We start from the raw sequence: 26,478 nt of genomic DNA on the forward strand, positions 1-26,478 counted from the left end.
TTTAGAACCCCTTAATATTGTGTCAGATTCCTGTTATGTGGTTAATGCAGTAAATCTTTTAGAAGTGGCTGGAGTGATTAAGCCTTCCAGTAGAGTTGCCAATATTTTTCAGCAAATACAATTAGTTTTGTTATCTAGAAGATTTCCTGTTTATATTACTCATGTTAGAGCCCATTCAGGCCTACCTGGCCCCATGGCTCTGGGAAATGATTTGGCAGATAAGGCCACTAAAGTGGTGGCTGCTGCCCTATCATCCCCGGTAGAGGCTGCAAGAAATTTTCATAACAATTTTCATGTGACGGCTGAAACATTACGCAGTCGTTTCTCCTTGACAAGAAAAGAAGCCCGTGACATTGTTACTCAATGTCAAAGCTGCTGTGAGTTCTTGCCAGTTCCTCATGTGGGAATTAACCCACGCGGTATTCGACCTCTACAGGTCTGGCAAATGGATGTTACACATGTTTCTTCCTTTGGAAAACTTCAATATCTCCATGTGTCCATTGACACATGTTCTGGCATCATGTTTGCTTCTCCGTTAACCGGAGAAAAAGCCTCACATGTGATTCAACATTGTCTTGAGGCATGGAGTGCTTGGGGGAAACCCAGACTCCTTAAGACTGATAATGGACCAGCTTATACGTCTCAAAAATTCCAGCAGTTCTGCCGTCAGATGGACGTGACCCACCTGACTGGACTTCCATACAACCCTCAAGGACAGGGTATTGTTGAGCGTGCGCATCGCACCCTCAAAGCCTATCTTATAAAACAGAAGAGGGGAATTGAAGAGATTTTACCCCGAGCACCAAGAGTGTCGGTGTCTTTGGCACTCTTTACACTCAATTTTTTAAATATTGATGCTCATGGCCATACTGCGGCTGAACGTCATTGTTCAGAGCCAGATAGGCCCAATGAGATGGTTAAATGGAAAAATGTCCTTGATAATAAATGGTATGGCCCGGATCCTATTTTGATAAGATCCAGGGGAGCTATCTGTGTTTTCCCACAGAATGAAGACAACCCATTTTGGATACCAGAAAGACTCACCCGAAAAATCCAGACTGACCAAGGGAATACTGATGTCCATCGTCTTGGTGATGTCCAGGGCGTCAATAATAAAGAGAGAGCAGCGTTGGGGGATAATGTCGACATTTCCACTCCCAATGACGGTGATGTATAATGCTCAAGTATTCTCCTGCCTTTTTACACTAACTAGGAACTGGGTTTAGCCTTGATTCAGACAGCCTTGGCTCTGTCTGGACAGGTCCAGACAACTGACACCATTAACACTTTGTCAGCCTCAGTGACTACAGTCATAGATGAACAGGCCTCAGCTAATGTCAAGATACAGAGAGGTCTCATGCTGGTTAATCAACTCATAGATCTTGTCCAGATACAACTAGATGTATTATGACAAATAACTCAGCAGGGATGTGAACAAAAGTTTCCGGGATTGTGTGTTATTTCCATTCAGTATGTTAAATTTACTAGGGCAGCTAATTTGTCAAAAAGTCTTTTTCAGTATATGTTACAGAATTGGATGGCTGAATTTGAACAGATCCTTCGGGAATTGAGACTTCAGGTCAACTCCACGCGCTTGGACCTGTCCCTGACCAAAGGATTACCCAATTGGATCTCCTCAGCATTTTCTTTCTTTAAAAAATGGGTGGGATTAATATTATTTGGAGATACACTTTGCTGTGGATTAGTGTTGCTTCTTTGATTGGTCTGTAAGCTTAAGGCCCAAACTAGGAGAGACAAGGTGGTTATTGCCCAGGCGCTTGCAGGACTAGAACATGGAGCTCCCCCTGATATATGGTTATCTATGCTTAGGCAATAGGTCGCTGGCCACTCAGCTCTTACATCTCACGAGGCTAGACTCATTGCACGGGATAGAGTGAGTGTGCTTCAGCAGCCCGAGAGAGTTGCACGGCTAAGCACTGCAATAGAAAGGCTCTGCGGCATATATGAGCCTATTCTAGGGAGACATGTCATCTTTCAAGAAGGTTGAGTGTCCAAGTGTCCTTCTCTCCAGGCAAAACGACACGGGAGCAGGTCAGGGTTGCTCTGGGTAAAAGCCTGTGAGCCTAAGAGCTAATCCTGTACATGGCTCCTTTACCTACACACTGGGGATTTGACCTCTATCTCCACTCTCATTAATATGGGTGGCCTATTTGCTCTTATTAAAAGGAAAGGGGGAGATGTTGGGAGCCGCGCCCACATTCGCCGTTACAAGATGGCGCTGACATCCTGTGTTCTAAGTGGTAAACAAATAATCTGCGCATGTGCCAAGGGTTTTTATGACTACTTGTGCTCTGCCTTCCCCGTGACGTCAACTCGGCCGATGGGCTGCAGCCAATCAGGGAGTGACACGTCCTAGGCGAAATATAACTCTCCTAAAAAAGGGACGGGGTTTCGTTTTCTCTCTCTCTTGCTTCTTGCACTCCTGCTCCTGAAGATGTAAGCAATAAAGTTTTGCCGCAGAAGATTTTGGTCTGTGGTGTTCTTCCTGGCCGGTCGTGAGAACGCGTCTAATAACACACTTGGACTTGAGCTTTGTGCAAGTTGATAGATATGGCCCCCACCCTTTTTAAAAAAGATTTATTTTTGTGAGTATACTGTCTACAGACTCACCAGAAGAGGGCCTCAGATCCCATTATATCATTATATAATATATCATTATATTATGAGCCACCAATTGAGCTATCTCTCCAGCCCTCAAGGGTGAGTTTCTTAGTAGGCTCCCTGCCCCTATCCCTTCCTGACTCCCTCTCTTTCTCCCAGATTTGTCCCACCCACAATATCATCCCTTAGGTAAGCTCTTTTTCTCTAGCTATAGCAGTTGGTAACAATTGGGATTATTGCAGGGACCAAACCCAGAATCGAGAGGCAACCCCTCTTGATAGGGCCTATTCCTGCTTTCCTGATTGGCCTAACTTCTCCTGATCCTCCTTTCACATGGCTGAAGGAGAGAACTGTCTCCTGCAGGCTGTCATCTCCACTTGCATCACCATGTTCAGCTCAAGTTCTTGTTCAATTATCATATGAACTCAGCTCTATTAAGCCCATCATATGCTTCAGGTTATGCAAGCTCTATTTTAAGAAGGGATGGATACCTGTTTTCCTCAGCTTTTCCACTTCCACAACCTTCAAACTGGTCCAATCTGGCCCCAAGTCTCACAGCCTCAGGAGCCTCTCCCCCTCAACAAATAAACAAATAAATACATTCCAATTCAAGCAATTCAGATTTGGAATGCTCCCTGATTACCGTGGTTTCTTGTAGTGGGACATTATCAAAGCCTCTGTCTTCTGAACCATGGGTTTGGTTTTTGGATTTTGGGTTTTGGGTTTTGGATTTTGGTTGGTTTTGGGTTTTGGGTTTTGGTTTTTGGTTTTTCTTTTATTTATTTATTTTTTTCTAATAAAGGTCGGGCCTAAGTGGTATCTTCTATTATTTCTACAACATGCTTTCCCTTACTGTGTTGGCTTGGATGAGAAACAGCCCCACAGGCTCATAGTTATCTGAACTCATTCCCATTGTCACTGTTTAGGGAGGCTTAGGAGAGGTAGCCTTGTTCAAGAGGTCACAGGGACCAGGCCTTGAGAGTTCACAGCTTCACCCTCCTTCCACTTTTCTCTCTGTCTTAGAGTTTCATTGCTGTGAAGAAACACCATGACCAAGGCAACTTTTATAAAGGAAAACATTTCATTGGGATTGGCTGGCACTTTCAGAGGTTCAGTCCATTTATTACCATGGTGGGACCAATGGCAGCATGCAGGCAGCATGGTACTGAAGGTTCTACATTTGATCAGAAGGCAGCAGAATTCCACACTGGGAGATGCTTAAGCACAGACGACCTCAAAGCCTACCCCCACAGTGACATACTTCCTCCAAGGCCACACCTACCCCAACATGGCTGCACCTCCTAATCGTGCCACTCTCCATGGGCCAAACTTTCAAACACGTGACCCTATGGGGGCCAAACCTATTCAAACCACCATAGTTGGTGAACCCTTAACCCCTAAATACTTCAGACCCAGTTGGAGTCCATATGAACCTACAGCCTTACCTCAGAGTGCTATTAGACTGGAGTATGATGCTCACCTCAGAGGCTTGCCACAACATACTGACCACTGTGCTTGGCATTGTTGATCTAAAAGGACTTGGCCTGTGAACTTGATTTGTGGCCTATAGAGGCCACTTTTTCAAATCTGCCTCCATATTTGTGGTAACATTGTAGTGTTTATAGTATAGGCCATTATAGTATAAGCCAGTATTATGGGTTAGGACATTAGCATAGAAACTGACTGAACGACTGATCTGTAGATACCAAAGCAGCAACTGAATTGGGACTCATGTCAGTTTTGTGATTCTAGCTAAGTAGGCTTTCCAGGATTCATCTACTTCATTATTCTAGGAGGGAACACAGGTCATGATATTCTGAGTTGACTACAGTAAGAGTACATGAATATCCTTCAGAGATGGACCCATGTGTGTATGTACAGGTACACATAAACACATAAATTTTCAGGGGTTATCAGGAACTGTAATAAACTCTTTGATCCCAGAGATTAGCCAGGATTTAGAACACAATCAATGCTCACAAGAAAGTAATTAGAACTGTCCTATCTTTGGGCCTCACCTGTGACTGTGAGGGAGGCTTTCAGTCCTTACATAGTTACATTGACCCAAGATTATACTCATAAAACCATTCTTCTTTGCTTCTTAAATTCCACAGATGTTGAAGCTACCTTTATTTTCTTCCTCTTCTATGGAATGGATTGTGGGCCTGTGTGACAGTTCAGTATGTAAAAGCTTTCACTAACTGTGAAGCTTGGGACCATAAGTTTATTCTCTGGAGCCCCCTGTGGAAAAAAGAGAGCCGTCTCCCCAGAGCTCTCCTCTGACCTCTCAAATACACGGTGCTGGCTAGGTTTTGTCAACTTGACACAAATTGGAGTTACCTGGGAAGAGGGAGCCACAATTGAGAATTTACCTCTATTACATTGGCCTATGGGCATGTCTGTGGGGGCATTTTCTTGATTGATTATTGATGTGGGAGGGCCCTGCCACTAGGGGCAGAGCTACCCCTAGGCAGATGGTTCTAGGTTTTACAAGACAGCAGGCTGAGCAAGCCATGGAGAGCAAGGAAGTATGCAGCATTCCTCCGTAGTCTGTTTCAGTTCCTGTCTCCCAGTTCTTGCCTCAAGCTCCTGCCCTCCACTGTTAGGCTGTAACTTCTAAGATAAAACTTCCTTCCCAAACTGATTTTGGTTAGTGTTTTATAGTGACAGAAGCAATACAGAATATGCATCATGGTCCATGAGTGCCCACATCCATGCATACACACACCTCATAATAATATGATTGAATTTTTTTAAAAAAAGGTGGGCCAGCAAGATGGCTCAGGGGATAAGGGCACTTGTCACCAAGACTGACAACCAGAGAGTGACCTCTGGGACCCACATAGAAGAAGGAAAGAACTAATTCTGCAAGTTGTCCTCTGACCTGCACACAAGTGCTGTAATAATTTCACTTGTACATATACCTCATATACATATATATCACATACATATACATACATATATACATGTATACATAGATAGGTAGATAGATAGATAGATAGATAGATAGATAGATAGATAGATAGATAGATAGATAGATAGATAGATAGACAGATAGATAGACAGACAAATAAATGTAGTGGGGGAAAAGCTTCATTCTCCTATCCCCAGCATCCATCAATTGCCTGATAGCTACTCAGCTAGGGCCATTACTTTGTGAGACCTTCCCTTCTCTTTGCTGGAGTTTTTGTCTGGCTTGACCTTGTGAGGGTCTTGTGCATACAGTCAGAGGCCATGTGAGTTTACTCGTGCAGCAGCTGTGTCCTGTCCAGGAAAGTCATGTCCATATGGGCAGTGTTGGGAGCAGGGTTTCTTTATGTCAGCTTCACCTGGGACAAAACCCCACCTCCCTGGGGAAGGATCTCTGCCCTTTGGGTTAGAGAGGGATGGAAGGTTCTCCTAGGAGGTTCTGCTGCCTCTGGAGCCAGTGACAGTTTTAGGAGGAGACTCAGTTTCCGGTCAGACCCTGAAGAAAGATGGGGGGAAATGAGGGTGGCCATGTTTTGCTCCTTGGTGAGAAGATCATGGAAACAATGAATGGAGGGTAGTTTCAGAGGATAATGATATAGAAGCCAAATTACAGGGACTTTTACTTTTCAAGCAGTTGTTCATAGCAGAGACACTCAGACAAGAATTATTTTGTCCATGCGAAATTTTTTATTTAAGCTCATCTTTATGAACAAATCACAAAAAAATGTGCACCCCCCAATTCCCTTCTTCCTTTTCTTTTTCAATCTTCTTTTTTCTTTTATGTAGTCTAACTAAACTTTCTCATTTTCAACTATATTCCTTGCCTATCTTAAACATAGACATTTACCCCATCATGGTGGTCCACACCTGTAATCCCAAGACTCTGGTGTTGGAAACAAGGAGGATCAGAAGTTCAAGGACATCCCCAACTACACAATGAGATTGAGGCTAGCCTCGGCTACACAATGAGATTGAGGCTAGCCTCGGCTACATGAGACCTTGTCTAGAGCAACAACAAAATAAACAAAAACCTAAACAAAAAAATAGAGGAAACAAGTCGAAAATAATGTGAAGGGGAAGGGGCTGACAAGAAGAAACTTCCTTCCCAACTGCCTTTCTTTATCTGTCACCTTCTCAGCCATGTTCTCTCATCGTCTTGATCCCATCCTGGTTCTTGAGTTCATCCAAAGGGAAGGAAAGACATTTGAGTGGATTCTCCCACCATCTCATCAAACCTCATTCTTTCCTTTTTTCTACCAAGGATGCTCTCTGCTTGGCCTTTCTCCTCCCCAACCCCTAGAGTGCTCCCACCTCACCCTGCTAGTCCTGCCTGGCTTCAGGTTCCTGTGCTGTGCAATTCTTGATGGGAGCTTCTCCCTTTTGGTGTTTGTTTGTTTTGTTGGATGTGGTTTGGTTTTCTTGAAACAGTTCAAATCCTGATCCTCCTGCTTCCTCCTTTCAAGTGCCAGAATTCCCTGGGTATACCACCTAATGGTACAGCCCGTGTAGTCAGACCTGGGCATTTCTGTCTCAAGTGGGAACTAAAAGACTCCACAGGCAACCTGTGGAGTCAAGGCTGGGCCTACAAAACTACCCAAGAAAGAATATGGCTAAAATTCAGGCATCCTGGAGACTAGAGAGTAAAATGCCAAAGAAAGGGAGGACTGTTTAGTTCCCTCCAAACTCCTCCACTGATTTTTGAAATGTCCCAGTGTTTTCCTGGTCCCTATACTTTGATTACTGAAGTCTGGGTTTTTGTTTGTTTGTTTGCTTGTTTTACTTTTAAAAAAAACTTTTCAGAGATTATAGAACCAGAACTTTATGCATACCAAATATGTACTCTACCAAAAAGTTCCACTTTTAACTCCCAACTAACTGTATTTCTTTCATCAAAAACTCCTCTTTGGTAACTGGGCATGGTGGCACACGCCTTTAATCCCAGCACTTGGGAGGCAGAGGCAGACAGATTTCTGAGTTCGAGGCCAGCCTGGTCTACAGAGTGAGTTCCAGGAGAGCCAGGGCTACACAGAGAAACCTTGTCTCGAAAAAAACAAAAACAAAAAACTCCTCTTTGCTGGGCAGTGGTGACACAAGCCTTTTAATCTCAGCACTTGAGAGGCAGAGGCAGGTAGATCTCTGTCTTCGAGGCCAGCCTGGTCTACTGAGTGAGTTCCAGGACAGCAAGGGCTACACAGAGAAACCCTGTCTCGAAAATAACAACAACAAAACAAAACTCCTCTTTAATCCTTGTGGAGTTCTTCCTGGTTGCCTCCTATACCCAAATATTTATCTGCCAATCTTTTCTCCAAGGCCTGCTTCCCATGAGTTCTAGAAGTACCCTTTTCTTAGTAGAGATCATATACAAAAGCAGTGTATGAGTTTCAAGGTGTAATGTGCAGTAAAATACCATCAAGAACAAAGCCTTCTCATCTGCACTACATAATGAGACTGCCTCAAATCACAAAAGCAGGGGGTGGAAAGATAGCTCAGTGGTTTGCTCTTCCCAAGGACCAGGGATCAGTTCCCAGCATCCACACTGTTGCTCACAACCATCTGTAAGTCCAGCTCCAAAGGATCTGCTGTTCTCTTCTGGCCTCTGCAGGCACCAGATACAAATGTGTGCACAGATATGCAAGCAAAACACCCATCTCCATAAAATAAATATTAAACAATTAAAAACAAAACAAGCAAACAAAAAGAATAAAGCCTTCTTTGAGGGTTAAGAATAGAGGTAAGTAGGCAGAATACCTACTTAGGATGCAGGAAGTCCTAAGGTTGATCAGGGGTGGTAGTATATGCCTATGATCCCAACTCTTTCTTTCTTTCTTTCTTTCTTTGTTTCTTTCTTTCTTTCTTTCTTTGTTTCTTTGTTTCTTTCTTTCTTTCTTTCTTTCTTTCTTTCTTTCTTTTTTTCTTTCTTTCTTTTTTGTTTTGTTTTTTTTGGTTTTTCGAGACAGGGTTTCTCTGTGTAGCCCTGGCTGTCCTGGAAGTCACTTTGTAGACCAGGCTGGCCTCGAACTCAGAAATCCACCTGCCTCTGCCTCCCGAGTGCTGGGATCAAAGGCGTGCACCCCCACACCCGTCTATCCCAACTCTTTCGAGGTGGAGGCAGTAGGATCAGGAGCTCAAGGTCATCCTTGACTACATAGGGAGTTGTAAGCCAGCCTGGGATACAAGAGACCCTGTCAATCATCATCACCGACATCACCACCACCACCATCATCACCATGCCTCTCAATCAAGATGGGGTAGAGCATGCAATCCTAGCACCCAGGGGATTTTGAGTTTGAAGCCAGCCCAGGCTACATATCAAGTTCAAGGCCAGCCAGAGCTACAATTGAAAAAACCTTCCTAATAATAATAACTTTAAAAAGTAAACAAGCAAGTAAGACCGTCTTCTCCTCTCATAAGTTCTGTCCTTTTGTCGTGGTATTGCTTATCCCTTCCTCCCTCACAACCTGCTGATCCTCAGTCACCCAGCAGGTTTGTTTTGGTGCTGAGTAGGAACCAAAGCTATGTGCTGCACACTGGGCAATGTCAAGATGCAGGCCGGCATCTCAGCTCGAGGCCTTGGCAGAGTCCCCAGGCATAGCCAGCGATCCAGACCAGGGCAGTAGGCATGAACAAGGTGGGAGATGGCGTAAGTACGGTGGCTGTAGCCCCCTAGTACCAGGAGCTCCCCCTGTAGCACGGCACCTGCAGCCCCCACATGGGGGGAGGGCAAGGATGCCAGCTGAGTCCAGCTATCGCTCTTTGGTTCATAGGCTTCAAAGCTTAGTAGGTCCCCAGTGTCCCCTACTCCACCTGCCACATACAACTTCCCACCCAGTGCCGCCATCACGTGGCTAGCCCGGGCAACTCCCATTGGGCTCAGAAGCGTCCCAGGCCTCTTAAGTTTGGGGTCATAGTGTATCAGTGAGTCCAAGTACTGGCCAGTCCCGCTACAGCCACCGCTGACATATAATCGGTCCTCAAGGATAGCAGCTGCATGGGCAAAGCATGGAGCTGGAAGAGCAGGTGCTGGCCTGAGGGAGAACAGAACATGAGATCAGGCAACCAGGATGCTCAACTTTATTTTATTCTATTTTATTTTGAGCCAGATAGCCTAGGCTCCCACCTGAGCAGCGCTAAGATTACAGGTGTGTGCAACCATGCCCAACTCCAAACCTAGTTTCTGCTGGTTGTCCCTTGGCCCACTTACCTCCAGACATTGAGTTCAGGGTTATAGGTCTCAACAGAATTAAGGGCAACACCATTGTCTCGTCCACCTAGGGCATAAAGCTGTCCATCAAATACCACCAAAGGGAAGAAGCTCCGAGCCTGGCACAAAGGTGCCATCTCCTCCCAGTCTTCTTGACTGGAACTCCATCTGGACACAATGAGACAAGATATAAAGAGGGTGACTCTGAGAGTCTATGGCTGGCTGCATTAGCAATTTCTCTTGCCGGCCACAGATACCTGAGAGTTGAAGCCAGAGTGCTATTGTGGCTGTAGAAATCCTGTCCCCCACACACATAGAGTTCACTTCCTGTTAGGCTCGCAGCTCCGTGCCGAAAGCGCCCTGGGGCAGGCAAATTGGGCAGCCGGCACCACTCCACAGTTCGTACCAGACCCATGCCACAGTGAAATGCCCGGGCCCACCACACTTTGCATGATGGCTGTCTTCGGTCCATGTCAGGTCTAAGCCCATCCCCACCAATCACCACCAGGGCTTGGTCAGGCTCCCTCCATCTCTCTTGACCTGGAACTTCAGCTTCCACCATCAGCTGGTACAGCAGATCGGGGGGCAGAGATGGGGGGAGCCCAGCTGCCCGCACCTTTCGCAGCTCTCTGGTAGACATGCGGCCAAAGCGAACACATCGCAACAGTGCCTTGGCCTCTGACTCGTGGGTCTCGGGGTTGGCAGCCAGCCAACACCGTGCAGCTGAGAAAGCCTCAAACTCTTCTTGCACATGGAGTTCATCACTGTCCAGGAGCTCAGCCAGGCAGGTAACTGGCAAGGATGAAAAGGTAGGGCACGAAGCCACAGCAGGCAGGTGACTGAGGAGGTAATCGTGGGCTTTCCCCCAGACTTTCTCCAAGCCAGGGGCCTCAATCATAGGGAACAAAGCTAGGCAAAGGGCGGGGCAGAGGCTTTGTGCCAAGGCTTTCTGACACAAATCCAGACAGGAAGAGCTCTGGTATTGCAGAGCAGCCTGGGCAGCTCTTAGCAATCCTGGCCATCTTTCTCGAACAACTCCAGTGTAGGCAAAAGAAACGAGGAGTCTCAGGTCTTGGGAAGAGATGGTACGCAGAGTCACCTTTGTGCCCTGGGACTCCCTCATCCCACTCAGAAGCATGGCCCCAAAGAACTCACTGCCACAGGCCAGGGCTACTCGGTGCACTGCAGTAGAGAGGAAGCAGAGGAAACCAAGAGTGTTGCAAGACAGCTAACTACAATCCTAATTCGCGGTTTGGGTCCAGCAAGGCCATAGGCCAAGCCACGGAATACATTGGAATAGCATGGAACGCTTGCAGCTTTCATGCTGGGAATGCAGTTCTGCAGTGGAGCACGTGTCTGGTGTGTGCAAAGCTTGAATTCTGTCCTGGGTACCGCAGTAGATTAGCAAGCAAAATGCAGCTTTCAGGAACCTCGCTGCCCTCCCTGGATAATGATTCCATAGTGACCTAGGGACTCTTTGCTTTAACATCTTTTTCTCTTTCTCGTTCTTTCTTTGTTTTTTTGGAGACGGGATCTCACGATGTAGTGTTGGCTAATCTGGGACTTACTGACATGACTACCAATACTCAACCTTTATTTTGACGTTTTCAAGTATCCTGTATTATTCTCATGTTACTGTCTGGAGGTCACTTTGGTGTTTTGGGTTCCTGGTAGTTAGAAAAACAGTCTTAATGAGTCGAGTTGAGAAAAATCCCATAGACAGCATTTGCTAACGAGGACATAAAATAAACTGAATAGAACAAAGTGTAACTTATAGAGGTATCACTGCATTGTATACAAAATAAGGGTTTTCTATTCATAGATTCATGAGTCGAAGCCATCAGCCATCCTGTCCAATGGCTCCACTCAAGCCAGCCAGGTATAGTGGTATACTTGCTGCTCTTGCAGAGAACATGGTTTTGGTTTCCAGCACTCACCTGGCAGCTTACAATCACCTGTAGATCCAGTTCCAGGGGGTTGGACACCCTCTTCTAGCCTCTGTAGGCACCAGGCACACATGTGGTACATGATACACATACAGGCACTCATGTATACATAAAATAAAGCAAACCTCTAAGAAAATAAAGAAAGAAAGAAACAGGGGGCAGGCAAGATGGCTCAGTAGGTAAAGGAAATCGTCTTTAAGCCTAAGGACCTGAGTTCTAACTGTGGGGCCCACATAGTGGAAGGCGCCAGCTGCTTCCAGCAAGCTGTCCTCTGACTGCACATAAGCACAGGAGTACTCTAGTGTCCTGCTGTTCACACACACACACACACACACACACACACACACACACACACACATGAATCATTAAGTGTAGTCATTTTTAAGTACAGAAGAGTTAAAGAATAGGGTTGTGCTTTGTGTCTAAGGCTTTGTAACCCCAGTTACCTGAAGGCTAATGCAAGAGAGCAGTAAGGTCAACGCCTGCCTGGGCTGCAGAATGCATTCAAGACCGACCTGGGGAACTCAGTGAGACTCTTCAAAAGGAGAAATAAAACAGAAAGCAAAAGCTCAAATATCCTTTCAAAAGATATTTTTATTATTTCAATGATGCTTATGTGTGCACCTATGTGTGAATGTGTGTGTAGGAGCATGGGTTCTCAAGACAGTTGTGATGTGTCCAGTATGGATGCTGAGAACTGAGCTGTGTCCTCTAGAAGATGAGACAGAGCTTTTAACCACAAGTCATCTCTCTCACCTCTCCTTTGTTTTTAGAACACCTATCCCTCAATAAGATGTCAACTAGAAAGAATGAGATGAAATGAACATGGTAGCATATTAATCGTTAAGCCAGTGTGATGAAGGCTTGTGTTTTTCTTTTCTTTTCTCTTCTTTTCTTTTTTTTTTCTTTTTTTGCTTTGTGTTTGAAGTGTTTCGTGACAGAAAGACAAACACTCTGCTAGAAAGTATCTCAGAAAGCCTTAGGCCTCCATGCTCCCTGTGATTTGTATAACTCCAATGCTCTTTTGACCAGCTGTAGAATGTGTATCTCTCAAAGGGATACTAATGATGTTTCCTTTATACATATGCAGTATGTAGTGGCCTGGTACTTCCCAAACAGCAAACATCAGTTACAGCTTCCTGCTCTATGTTGTCTGAGGCAAAAATCTACATTCTGGACAATGAGCTAAACCAGCTCAGCTTTCACATCGCCAAGCAACATTTTTATCTGAGAGTGGATTGTGAAAAGCTCACAGCCACTTGGGATCTCCCTGCTACTCATCACTGGAGCCTACGACTTAAAGTGATGGGTTCCCACACAGCGGCATGAATACATAGGTTTAAATTCATTCCTTAGTGAGAATGTTATAGCTACTATGAAATGTTGAAGTATCACCCTTTTGCTAGTGCCACAGGAAATGTAGGAAACCTTTAGGGCTGACTTTCCTCTAGAGTAACCTCACTAAGCACTTAGTGCTGTGAGTGGGCATGTTGGAGTCAGTCTAGGCTGGTCTTGAACTCATGCCAGTCCTCCTTTTTCAGCCTCCTAAGTGTTACAGGTAGAGGTCACAAGGCACTACTAGGTTTCTTTTCTCTTTCCTTTTTCATTTTGGTTTGTGAGATAGGAACTCCCAATATAGTCCACACTGGCCTATGTAGCATAGGCTGGCCTCAAATTCTGGGCAGTCCTCTTGTTCAGTCTCTTTAGTGCTGGAATTACAGACATAAGTCACCACAGTTTGCTTGATTTCTTCATTTGAAAATTATTAGCCCTGAACTAGGTAATCTCTAAGCAAATCTATTGTAACTTTAAGCTTTGTTGTGTCTCCGACAGACTCCATTTCCCAGGTCAGACATATCCTGGTATAACTGCATAGGGGATAACCGCACAGGGGAAGCAGACTGAAGTCTGCTGCCAGAGTCAAACACACCTAGGACAAAGGACACACTGGGAAACTTGTACTGATGGCCTCGGCTGCCCTTTGCTGTGTGCTGAGTAGATGCCAAAAGGCTCTAGCTAATTTGTTTGAGTCAGTCTCTTTCTCCCTGTTTTGCTGCCATGGACTGTACTCTAAGCCCTAGCCATCTGGCTGGAAATTCTAGCTACCAGGGAGGGGGGGGGGGGGGGGAAACTGCCTGAACTATCTATCAGTTCAAATCTGTCCGGGTGTCTAGGAAAACAATTCAACTGCGCATGTGCATTTCTTGGTGGCTCTGGAGAAGCACCAAAAAGGACATTCTTGCTGAAGCAATAATACAAAACTATTTCGCAAGGCTAGGGGGTGTGGATCCATGGTAGAGTGGAATTAAGGCCTTAGGTTCCATCCCTACCACCGCAAAACAAGCAAAACATGCATTTTTGGCAGTTGTCTCACAGACTCTCACCCCGCAGGCGGTAGCCCTCTGCCTCCAGCTCCAAGTCGCACCCGATGCCCTCTCGATACAGACGCTCAATGCTGTGCAGATTCTCCCTCAGCTCCTCTGCCTGGCTGAGCTTCTTTTCATTTCCCCTGGCTTTACCAAGTCCTTCTGGCTTCAGCTGGGCCGCCTTCTTCACCCGGGGTGCTCCCAGCGCCTCTGCAGCAGCCAGCACTTCGTCCTGTGAGGCGGGGCCCAGCACCCCCTCGTAGGCAAAGGTCAGCGCAGCCTCCCAGCCCCTCGGGGTCACATCAAGGCTGAAACTGGGCTGCTGACCCCCACCGCTCAGCAGCCTGCCTCGGAAGAGGCTGCTAATTGCAGCCAAGATCACCCGATGCACCCCATATACCTGTCCCCCCACAGACACCTCTTCATCCAGCAGCAGCTTCTGCTCCCGCAGTCTCTGCGCTTCAGCGAAGAACTGGCAGGGGTGCTCCACGCTGCACAGCATCTCAGGCTCCGCTGAGTCGTCGCTGTCATCCTGCTTCTTCCCTTTCTCCGGAGATGAAGCTAGAAAGGGAAGGTTTCCTGAAACGAAGGGGCTAGGTGGGTCAGGCTCTGCCAGAGAAAAGGAAAACAAGCCGGGATCCTCATCGGAAGAGGGAGACCGGGAGAAGGTTCTTCCGGCAGGCACAGGTAGTTCAAGACTGTCCTTCTCGATAGGAAGGGAGACATGCTCCAAGTCTGAGGAAAGGCTTGCCATCTTCCAGACGCTTGTGAGGTTGCCGCAGGTGCCCAGGCATGAGAGAAGTATACCTGAGCAGCACTCAGGAAAACAGAACTGTCTTCAATTCAGCTGTCAGTCCCTCACTCCGTCCGGTGACACACTAACTTTGGGCTATATGGCGCTAACTAACCATAGGGTTCACCAAGTGCAACAGAACCACAAACGCCTGTAGCCATCTGGCTCAGGACAAAGCCCCGCTTTCCACTCGTTTTCTTTTAATCCCAGGCAGGAGACACCGGGCTTCTGCTTGCCCTCTCTTGAGTTCCCAGTCTGCTTAGGACTGCTGTGTACGGATCCTAGCAGTGCCCGCACTTGGCTAATTATAGCTAGCCTGAGGGCTAAACCCTCATCTCTCAGTGCTGGAAGCTGACACTCAATGCACTGGGCCAAGTCCTGGGATGACTTCCCCTTTCCCTCCTTCCAAACCTGTAGGTCACAAGAGTGTGTTGAGTGGGGAAAATTGCAAAGCAAAGGGAACGCAAACGTTGGGTAGAGTGAGCCAGGCCAGAAGGACTGACTGTTTTCCCAGTTGGTGGCTGGAGGTGACAGGAGGCTAGTGAGGGAGTCTGGAAAGTCTAGACTATAAACAATTAACATTTGACTCATCTTCCTCCATCATAGCTGTGGGATTTGGGGGGGAAATATCTCTTAACATCTGCCTGACTTTGCTGTTCCTTCATAACCCCAGAGGGTGGACCAAAAGCCTAACACTTTACACAGCAGTGATAACCAAACTGAAGGTGTAAATCAGAGATGTGTATTTTTAGGAACTGGTTTTAACAGGTAATGTCTTCTATGTGGCCTCCACTTCCCTTAAGTCCTGAACTCTGGTGGAAATCTCCTGTGAAGGGATTATATGCAGGTACCACTAGGACTGCCAGAAAGTTAAACTCTAATGGCTCTTGTCCTTCCCTAACCGCCCCCCACCCCCCGGCCTCCTGGCCATGCTCTAAGAGAATTTGAACTCACTAGTGGATTTCCTCTTCAGATTCTTCAGAAAGAGGAAGCTTATATCATGTTGTTAGACATGCCTCTAAACCATAGAAGGGAACAGAAGTGAGGCTGCAGGTCCAGTTGGACCAATGCTTCTCAAGGATGGCTTCATCAGGGTGTCCACCAATGGAAGCTCTGAACTCTCTTCTCCCAAGTCACACTGCCAGCACTCAGAGCTGCCTGCTGGATACCAACTGATGTTTTCTTCATACTCCACCCTGAGACTGAAGTCTGCCTTAGTAAGGACAGGGTCAGTAGCCATGTAGGGCCTAGAGCCTGGGTTATAGAAACCAGTTGCCGGGGCTGGAGAGATGGCTCAGTGGTTAAGAGCACTGGCTGCTCTTCCAGAGGTCCTGAGTTCAATTCCCAGCAATCACATGGTGGCTTACAACCATCTGTAATAGGATCTGATGCCCTCTTCTGGTGTGTCTGAAGACAGCTACAGTGTACTCATATAAATAAAATAAATGAATATTAAAAAAAAAGAAACAAGTTGCCCGTCAATTTTCTGGTGACTGTCATCAAATGCTGGTGACTACAACCTGGCTAGATCTTTGGTCTGAACTCTTTGCCCCTTCTCTGGGGTCTGTTTAAATGCAATCAGGCAGGATCAGAAAAGTAATCAAGAGACCCAAATTCCCCTACATCAGTTTCCAAATAACCTTTCCTGAACCTGAATGGTTCCTGAAAGTTTAAGATTTTAAAATAAACAATTTTATGTGGTCATTTCGAGAGGATTTTAAGGTTTGGAATATTTCACTGGCTCTGTATGTATTGGGGTTTGTTTTGTTTTGTTTTGTTTTTCTGAGACAGGATTTCTCTGTGTAGCCCTGGCTGTCCTGAAACTCACTCTGTAGATCAGGCTGGCTTCAAACTCAGAAATTCTCCTGCCTCTGCCTCCGAAGTACTGTGATTAAAGGTGTGTGCCACCACGCCCGGCAAAGATTTATTTATCTATTTATTTTATGTATATGAGTACACTGTCATTCTCTTCAGACACACCAGAAGAGGGTATCGGATCCCATTTACAGATGGTTGTGAGCCACCACATGGTTGCTGGGAATTGAACTCTGGACCTCTGGAAGAGCAAGCAGTCAGTGAGTGCTCTTAACCGCTGAGCCATCACTCCAGCCCTGTATGTATTGTTTTAATGGTTTTAGTACTAATAAGCAGAGAGCTTCAATTATGACCTCAAACTTTCAGGGAATAGAGACAGAGGAAGTTCAAAGGACTTAGCAAGTGCTGTGTACGGTCTGAAGAATGATCCTCAACAGCCATGCTTCCAGTTTTTAATGAATGAGTTTATTAAATATATAGCAAATAAAATTAAAAGAATAAATGGCAGGTAGGAGACAGAATCAGTAGACAGCAAAATACTACCAAATGGGCACCCATGATCATCCAGCAGAAATCAACTGGAGGCTAATTGAGGTAGCCAGTTCAGGCAAATCAGGGGTCATGGGCACAGCAGAATGTCTCTTGGGTGAGGTCACTAAGTAAAAGAATAAGCAGCAAACAACAGATAGAAAACATCACCAAATCAATCCAAAGAAAGAAACTGAGGCAGTCAGCCACAGCTGGCAACTGAGAGCTTTATTTTTGCAGTTGAGCCGGGGTTCTGGCTTCCACTTCCCGCGGATGACACTTCCACATCAAGGAATAAACAATAATCACCCTTCCCTGAAATGGCTTACCTTAGCTGTTCACAAAATCACAATGTTTTAAACATTCCTAGATGCTTGCTGTCGTTTTTTCTTTGTGTCACAGAGGCAAGGGAGGCCAGTTTATACCCAGATAAGGGTCCACGGAGGACACTTTGAGACAAATCTATTTAGGTGTGAAATGGAGGTGGAGTTCAACCCTGTTTCCTGACAGAGCTTCTCAGTGAGATCTAAACATATAGTGGTTTTCATAAGAATGGCCCGTGTCCTAGTTAGAGTTTCCACTGCTGTAAAGAGACACCATGACTAAAGCAAGTCTTATAAAGGACAATATTTAATTGGGGCTGGCTTACTGGTTCAGAGATTCAGTCCATTATCATCATGGCAGGAAGCACAACAGTGTCCAAGCAGGCATGGCACTGGAGGAGCTGAGAGTTCTACATCTTGTTCCGAAGGCAAACATCAGATTGGCTTCCAGGCAACGAGGAGAAGCCTCACAAAGCCCACCCACAAAATGACACACTTTCTCCAACGAGGCCACACCCCCTAATAGTGCCACTCCCAGGGCCAAGCATATTCAAACCACCACAGTCCTCACACTCTCCTCTGTTTGAATGCCTGGTCTCAGTTGGTAGAACTGCTTGGAAAGGAGTGTGGCCTTGTTGGAAAATATGTGCTACTGGGGATGGGCTTTGAGTTTTCAAAAGCCCATGCCAATGGGCTTAGTCCTCTCCCTGTCTTGTGCTTGCTGTCTCAACATGTAAGCTTTTATCTATTGCTCCAGTGCCATGCCTGACTGCCTCCTGCCATACTCCCCACCATGATGGTCATGGATTTTAGTGACACTCTGAAACTATAATCAAGCTCCAAATGAAATGCTTTCTTTTATAAGTTGACTTGGTCATGGTGTCTCTTCACAGAATTGAAAATGTAACTAAGACCAAGAGTATGTGACATTTTTCCAATACAGTATTCATTGCCTTAAGTGTCACACAGGAAGCATGAAGGCAAACCAGGCTCAGGCTGGCTGGACAGACTGCCCTCCTTTAGCATCTGGATGCACTGCCTCTCTGATCCTCAGTGTATGAATATGAGTGCCAGGTCGGTGTGCAGTCCCTCATCAAGAAAAGACATCCCTGCTCTGTATGCTCTGCAATGCAAATGAGACCGTGGGCTGAATGTGACCCAGCATGCCTCTGGTTCTTTCAGCTCTTCCTTTCTAAGCTCTTGCCTCTGAAAGGTGACCTTACACAGTGAGAAATGGATGTCCCCAACCTTCACTGTGGTTAGACTCACCGACTCACATTGTTAAACACTGTTGAGTACCTGGTGAGAGGATCCTTGGGATGTACTTAATTTTTATTTTTTTAAATTTTATTTATTTTTGGTTTGTTGAGGTAGGGTTTCTCTGTTAGCCCTGTCTGCCCTGGAACTCATTTTATAGACCAGGCTGGCCTCAAACTCACAAAACCCACCTACCTCTGCCTCCCTGAGTGCTGGGATTAAAGGGTGTGCCACCACGGTCTGGCTGGATGTGATTAATTTTAAAATTACAACACAAACCTTTCATTTTGAACTATCTGGTACAAAGTAAATGCAGCAAGCAGAAGCCAGCTAATTTCCAGACAAAACCCAAAACTTGAAAATGTACAAGTCATGAGTCATTTGTCCCTTCCAGTTAATGGCATTCTGTTCTGAAGTCTGAGTATTCAGCACTGACATGCCATTCTAACCCCTTTATCCTTGGGGGACACGTAATATAGAAAGGTGGGATAGGCCACAGATATTCATTCACCATAGAGGTCCTCCCTTGTTTGCTGGCAGTTCAAGGTTGCATATTCCAGTTAAGGACAGTGGGGGAATTGAGGACATGAGGCCAACCTCACTATATTACCTTAATATGCTTTATAGTGTTGTTAGCTTGATGGAATCCAGGATAACCCAGGAGATATTCCTCATTAGGGAATATTTAGGTAAAGGTTCCCTCTGACAATGAATGGGGAGGATGAGTATGTGAACTGATGTGGGAAGACCCATGTGAAGTGGACATTTCCAGTTTCTTTGGACACTCAGTTGTGTCTTTTTTTTGTTTGTTTTTTTCGAGTCAGGGTTTCTCTGTGTAGTCCTGGCTGTCCTGGAACTCACTCTGTAGACCAGGCTGGTCTCGAACTCAGAAATCCACCTGCCTCTGCCTCCCGAGTGCTGGGATTAAAGGTGTGTGCCACCACCACCCGGCTCACTCAGTTGTGTCATGTGATGTTTTTCTGGAAGCTGTTTTATGACAGGATGTTTTGCTGAGGTGGACACTTGAGAGGACCACATGATGCTTAGAAAGAGTGTAAGTTGAATCCAACAGACATTGGACAATGCTATTGCATTGGTATGCCTTGCAACACTTTGCTGGTGTTCACTCATCTTTGTTTGTTGTGACTTTGTGGAGAGAAGCATGCCAAAGAACTTCTCATGGTGCTGCACCTGTTTCTTGCTGCTTTCTTAGACTCCTGCCCATTTGGTGGATCCTGGTGGTTCCTTCTGGATTGAGCCACTACTGTTGTTGGATGTTTTGGCTGGACTGCTGATATCCTGACAACAAAAATTGGAATCACCCCCAAAGAACTGCTTACTTCTAAACAGATCCACATTCCCTTGTTCTATTAACCATTTACCCCCCTTTCTATGATTGGTGGGCTAGAAGGGAGGTCGAAGAAGTGTTTAAGAGCCCTTATTAAAGTAGGTTTCAGGCACTGGGCTGCAGGAGGGCTGTCTTGCTATGACAGGTCTGTTTGGTGGGTGGATCAGGATTCAGAGAGCTCAAGTAGAACAATTACCAGGAGCTGTTTCTGGACTACCACTCTGCCAGGGGTTTGGAGAAGCCTGCTGCATGACAGGAAGACTGGACAAAGTCACCAGGCCTAGGACAAGGAGAGAATCCAGTCTGGCTGGTGATTCATGGTGTATGAGGTTCCTGCAAGGCCCAGGCTTGAGGTTTGGACCCAGGTTTCCAAGGAAGAGTAAGATAGGGACAGACCCCCGCCCCCTTGAACCTCCCTCCAGGCACTGGGCCTTTTAGGTCAGACGCATTTGTCTGCACTGTCTATTCACCAGCGGATGGATCATCATCCTTCCCATCTCGGACACAGCACCTTTGACTTCACTGAGACTCAAGGTACTTAGTCACACCTCCTTAAGAGTGAGTCCACAGCAAAGCCAAATGAAACATGGGTGCTTCTTTTGTTAAGCAAATCCTTTCCTCAGGCCCTGAGCTGGTGACAAACTGTTAAATTAGATGTGCTCTGAGACTTGTTACACTCTCTGCTAGTAGAGGAAAAAGGCCATATAAGTAATAGCTGTGGGAGGCAGAGGCAGGTGGATTTCTGAGTTCGAGGCCAGCCTGGTCTACAAAGTGAGTTCCAGGACAGCCAGGGCTACACAGAGACACCCTGTCTCAAAAAAAAAAAAAAAAAAAAAAAGAAAGAAAGAAAGAAATAGCTGACAATAAAAAGAAGTCATTCCAATAAAAATCCTCTATAAATGCTTATGAGTGTGTGCGCCTTCTTGTCATTATGGTAACCACATGCATGAAACACTTATGGAGGCCAGAAGTGGGTTCCCTGGAACTGGAGTTACAGGTGGTGGCTGTGAACTGCCAGATGTGGCTTCTGGAGACCGAACCTGGCCTTCTGTAAGAGCAGTAAATGCTACTAATCACTGAACCACCTCTCTAAACCCCTAGTAAAATCTTTTAATAGAATAATAACTTAGTGACTAATAGCTAACATAATTATGAATAATAGCTAATAAAATAAGTAATTTAATTAGTAATAGATAGCAATTATTGCTAAACACTCTAAAATGCAATGTTCTTTCCTTGTCTAAACTGTTTAGCAATAATAGCCCTCGTTCACACAGAACTGACCAAGTCCACCCATGACACAAACAACCAGGTTTCAATCACTCCTAACCAATTTGGTTTTCTACAGATCCCTCTTATAAAGTGTGTACGTCTGAAGACGGGGAAAGGTTAAATTAAGCTTCCGAATGGGGGTAAAGCAAAGAACTAGGACTTCTCTCCACAGCAGCAGAGACTCCAGGACTATTTCCTTTTCCCTAGTACCCAAGAGGACGGTGGAGAAATTCCTCCCTGGTAGGTGATGGGGAACAGCGACCTCTCTGTTCACCAGCGGCCTCTGCCCCTCCCACTGGCAAGAGAGTGGCTGCGCAGAGCAGCTACACACTTCTCCTCTGCCTGGCTTCAGGGACCAGACTAGACTCTCCACGCTCTAGTCTCCGTTCAGCGAGTTGTAGACGGAAAAGCACAAACTATAAGGCTGAGGCGGTCATTGAAATTAGACCGCTGTGGATGCACTTGGCACAACCCAGTGGCAGGTGGTGATATACAGAGGGCCCCTCAGTGTCGTACGCCAGGAGCCAGGGACCAGGCAATCAGCAGTGACCGAAAGCTAGGAGTTTCGGCAGCCCAGCATTGCTTTCCAGTGGGAAACAGCATGCAGGTCTTAGGGAAGGGTGAGTCATATGGGATTTAGTTGCCCTTCTAGGGCATCTTGGGCGCGGAGCGGAGGCGGGGCGGGGCCCAGAGGCCAGGAATCATCGCTCAAGCCACTGAGGCCGGCTTTTAGAGACCAGAAGCTGGGCCCGGAAGCCCGAGCAGGGGATGGGGATGGAGGTGGGATGCTGCCTGAAAGCTGGCTGACTTGGGAAGCTGAGGTGCATGGGCTGCGGGGTCCTCCTACTGAGCCAAGTAGTGGACAATTCAAATAATCAGTAAATAGGGTGCCCCCAACATTCCCCGTGAAAGGCCTGGGAACAGAACAAGACAATTAATTAATTAATTAATTTTTTTAAAAAGATTTATTTATTGTTATATGTATATACACTGTAGCTGTCTTCAGACACTCCAGAAGAGGGCGCCAGATCTCATTACAGATGGTTTTAAGCCACCATGTGGTTGCTGGGATTTGAACTCAGGACCTTCGGAAGAGCAGTCAGTGCTCTTAACCGCTGAGCCATCTCTCCAGCCCAAGAAAATTAATTTATTAAAGGATACTTTTATGTTTGGCTAAAATTGGAGGAATCAAAGTGGGAAGAGAGTTGGATCTGGGAACTATCTTGACATTTGGGTCATCTTCCGTTTATATAAGCTGTAAGATTTGGGGGAAAAAAAACCCTTAACCTCTACTTGATTTTGTCCTGGCTGTTGGATAGAATTACTGTACCTCCATAACCCCCGGAGGGTTAAGCAAAAATCTCCATAGCAGCCTAACATTACACTGCAGTGAAAAACAAGCTGAAGGAGCAAATCAAAGTTGTATATTTTTGAAATCGTTTTTAAAAATTCTCTCAGCCGGGCGTGGTGGTGCACACCTTTAATCCCAGCACTCGGGAGGCAGAGGCAGGTGGATTTCTGAGTTCGAGGCCAGCCTGGTCTACAAAGTGAGTTCCAGGACAGCCAGGGCTATACAGAGAAACCCTGTCTTGAAAAACAAAACAAACAAACAAACAAACAAAATGCATATATTATACCCCTACAACAGTTTCTCTTCTCTTCTCCCAGTCCATCACCTCCATCATATTAAGTGGATTTCCTCTTCAGACTCTTCAGAAAGAGGAAGCTTATATCATGTTGTTAGACATGCCTCTAAACCATAGAAGGGAACAGAAGTGAGGCTGCAGGTCCAGTTGGACCAATGCTTCTCAAGGATGGCTTCATCAGGGTGTCCACCAATGGAAGCTCTGAACTCTCTTCTCCCAAGTCACATTGCCAGCACTCAGAGCTGCCTGCTGGATACCAACTGATGTTTTCTTCATACTCCACCCTGAAACTGAAGTCTGCCTTAGTAAGGACAGGGTCAGTAGCCATGTAGGGCCTAGAGCCTGGGTTATAGGAGCCAGTTGCCTATCAACTTTCCAGTGACTGTCATCAAATGCTGGTGACTACAACCTGGCTAGATCTTTGGTCTGAACTCTTTGCCCCTTCTCTGGGGTCTGTTTAAATGCAATCAGGCAGGATCAGAAAAGTAATCAAGAGACCCAAATTCCCCTACATCAGTTTCCAAAATACCTTTCCTGAACCTGAATGGTTCCTGAAAGTTTAAGATTTTAAAATGTATGGAGTCAAAGTGCATTTTGGGATACATAGCAGACCCTCTTTCCAAAACAAGGCAATTAACAAAAACCACAACACTATTAGCATAATAGGGAACATACCCAAGGCTGGTGGCAGCTGGCCAACACTTTTATATGGCCATTTCAAACAAAGGAGTTTAACGTTGGGGATATTTCATTGGCTTTCCCAAGGTGACTTTCATAGTATCTGTTACCAAAGGGTCAGGATCTTGTCTTTTCTTCATTTCAAAAGCCAATAAAATTAGACATGACTTTCTATGGCTGTGATATTACCTATAGCATACAGGTATACACTCACCTGAAATTTCTATGTATTACTGTCTTAAGAGAACACATTTAAATATATTACATATTTAAAAACAACACATCAACTCTATACATCAATCTAGCAAGGCCTGAAAGGTTTCAAAAATCTGAAATAAATTACTTGTTCTATATTTTTCAAATAATTAAATAACCCAGGAGCTATTTTGAGCAAGATATTTTTACTTCACAAATGTGGTTATTCACACAGAATCACTTTGGGCTATATAGTAGATCCTGTTTCAAAAACAGGGCAAAAAACAAAGTGACAACCCAAGTAGCACAGTAACAGAAGATAACAGAGTGGAGGCTGCTGGAGAATGCAGGCTTGTAGTCACGTGAGAAGAAACCCGCTTTCACTGCTGGGCTATGCACATCCCTAAGCCAGGAGAAGCCCAAGCATGGAAAATAATACTCATGAATGCATGTGATATGACACAGTCTACAGAGGTCGGTAAGAATCAATTTAGTTGTCTGCTCCCCAACCAATCACGTCATGACATGACTTCCAGTTCACCGTGTGTGTGTGTGTGTGTGTGTGTGTGTGTGTGTGTGTGTGTGCGCCACACAGTGGCTTAAATCAATACCCTCTCATTAGATATTTAATACGATTTCACTAATTTTAAACAATGCTGAAATACATTGCTGGATATATCTTGCACAGTTGCCCAATCTTATCTAAATGAAGGCTTCTGAGACCAGCGATCCATAAACCATAGACTAGAAGGCTCCAAGTTTCATTTAGATACATACAAAGAAGTCAGTGTGAAAAATCAAGAGCGTGGGCCAGAACAGAGTCTTTTGGATACTGACTGGGTAAGTCTGAAAAAAACCTTACCTTAAACTGAAATAAAATGCTAGAGCTATCTTATCCAATTTAAATATTTCTAATTCTTGATGGCCACAGTGACCACAGGACACAACTACTCCAACAAGGCCACCTCTCCAAATAGTGCCACTCCCTAAGCATATACAAACTGTCACAATGAGTCTTCTAAACATTCAGTCAGGTGATGTTGAGTCTCAGCATCTTGAATGGCTTGGAGCTCCTAAGAGGGAAGCAGAAACACAGTGTGGATTTTGTCCTCATATCTTTTAGCTCCTGTGCAGATCACTTTCCCAGAGCTAAATGTGAGGGCTGTTGTCCTAGGCTCTTGAACCCTCATTATGATCCTGGTGCACCTCTGCGAATCAAAGCCAATGGGAGAATTAGTCTCTGCTGGGATTTAACACTAGTTTGGCTGGAAAACTGGACTGGATATGAAAATAATCTTAAAGAAACTAAAATAGGATGGGAAAGAAACAATTCACCTCAGATTCACAAAGATTATATTCTAGATGATATTTGACAGCCGTTTTTAGAGTTACAGCTCCAGGGCTAGGAGCCTTTTAGGCTTTCTCTCAATTCTACCTCTCTAACCTCGTGTCTAAAACCCACTGGTGAGTACAGTTCTCACTGATGAGGCCTTCACACCACACATTCTGTCCATAGGCCACAGTGGTGCTGACTGCCTCCTCCAGGCCCCAGTAGCACCCAGCCCTGGTGGATTTCGTAGGAACCTCTACCAACATGAGGCTGATTTCATAGGAACCTTCTCCAAGAACTTGTGATCTGTGGGCACCAAATCAGGAAGAGAAGCAATGTACAACTAAGGCTGGCAAGTGGGCTAGAGAAACTTAACACGGTTAGAAAGTCCACTATGGCTGGGCGTGGTGGCGCACTCAGGAGGCAGAGGGAGCCGGATTTCTGAGTTTGAGGCCAGCCTGGTCTACAGAGTGAGTTCCAGGACAGCCAGGGCTACACAGAGAAACCCTGTCTCGAAAAACCAAAAAAAAAAAAAGAAAAAGAAAAAAGAAAGTCCACTATGCTAGTAGATGCCTGCAGCCCCAACACTCAGGAGACTGAGACAGGAAGATTATGAATTTGAAGCCAGCCTAAGTTACACAATGAAAGACGCTCTTAAGAACAGAAAATTGGCAAAGCAGGGAGCACTCAGGAGAAGGACGCTTAAGGAAGTTTAAGGAAGTAGCAGTCCCAGCCTGCGTTTGTGCTTCCCTCTTAGGAGCTCCAAGCCATTCAAGATGCTGAGACTCACATCAGCTGACTGAATGTTTAGAAGACTCATTGTGACAGTTTGTATATGCTTAGGGAGTGGCACTATTTGGAGAGGTGGCCTTGTTGGAGTAGTTGTGTCCTGTGGGTATGGGCTTTGAGACCCTCCTCCTAGTTGCTTGGAAGTCAGTCTTCCACTGGCAGCCTTCAGATGTTGAACCCTCTGCTCTGTCTGCACTATGCCTGCCTGAATCTTGCCACACTCCTGTCTTGATAATAATGGACTAACTCTCTGAACCTGTAAGCCAGCCCTAATTAAATGCTGTTCTTATAATTTCCTTGGTTATGGCGTCTGTTCACAGCAGTAAAACCCTAACTAAGACACTCACACGGCTTCTCTCCCTGTTGAGTACTCAGTGTCCCCTTTCTGTTTTCCCATGT

The 26,478-nt window shown here is 45.6% G+C and overlaps 1 protein-coding gene across 2 annotated transcripts; it reads right to left on the reverse strand.

The window, feature by feature from the left end:
• Positions 1 to 6,256: 6,256 nt before the first annotated feature.
• On the reverse strand, positions 6,257 to 15,159 carry Klhl33 (kelch-like 33). Of its 2 annotated transcripts, NM_001370764.1 has the most exons (4): positions 14,124 to 15,159; positions 10,051 to 10,975; positions 9,794 to 9,961; positions 6,257 to 9,617 (listed from the first exon to the last, which is right to left on the reverse strand). In NM_001370764.1, the coding sequence occupies exons 1-4, from the start codon at positions 14,857 to 14,859 to the stop codon at positions 9,065 to 9,067; spliced, it is 2,382 nt and encodes a 793-aa protein (NP_001357693.1). In that variant the 5' UTR covers positions 14,860 to 15,159; the 3' UTR covers positions 6,257 to 9,064. The 2 variants fall into 2 exon arrangements, with proteins under 2 accessions (NP_001357693.1, NP_001160123.1); NM_001166651.2 differs by lacking the exon at positions 14,124 to 15,159 and having other exon boundaries at positions 10,051 to 13,028.
• Positions 15,160 to 26,478: the final 11,319 nt, after the last annotated feature.

The sequence above is a fragment of the Mus musculus genome, chromosome 14 (genome assembly GCF_000001635.26).
Source record: "Mus musculus strain C57BL/6J chromosome 14, GRCm38.p6 C57BL/6J".
Lineage (NCBI taxonomy): Eukaryota > Metazoa > Chordata > Mammalia > Rodentia > Muridae > Mus > Mus musculus.

Bases quoted from the DNA above. Each gene is read 5' to 3' on its own strand.
- Klhl33 (NM_001370764.1), bottom strand. From the start codon at position 14,859: ATGGCAAGCCTTTCCTCAGACTTGGAGCATGTCTCCCTTCCTATCGAG. The intron at 9,962-10,050 runs GTATCTGTGGCC...CATTGTGTCCAG, and splicing joins ACTCTGGCTTCAACTCTCAG to ATGGAGTTCCAGTCAAGAAG. The intron at 9,618-9,793 runs GTAAGTGGGCCA...GTTCTCCCTCAG, and splicing joins CCTGAACTCAATGTCTGGAG to GCCAGCACCTGCTCTTCCAG.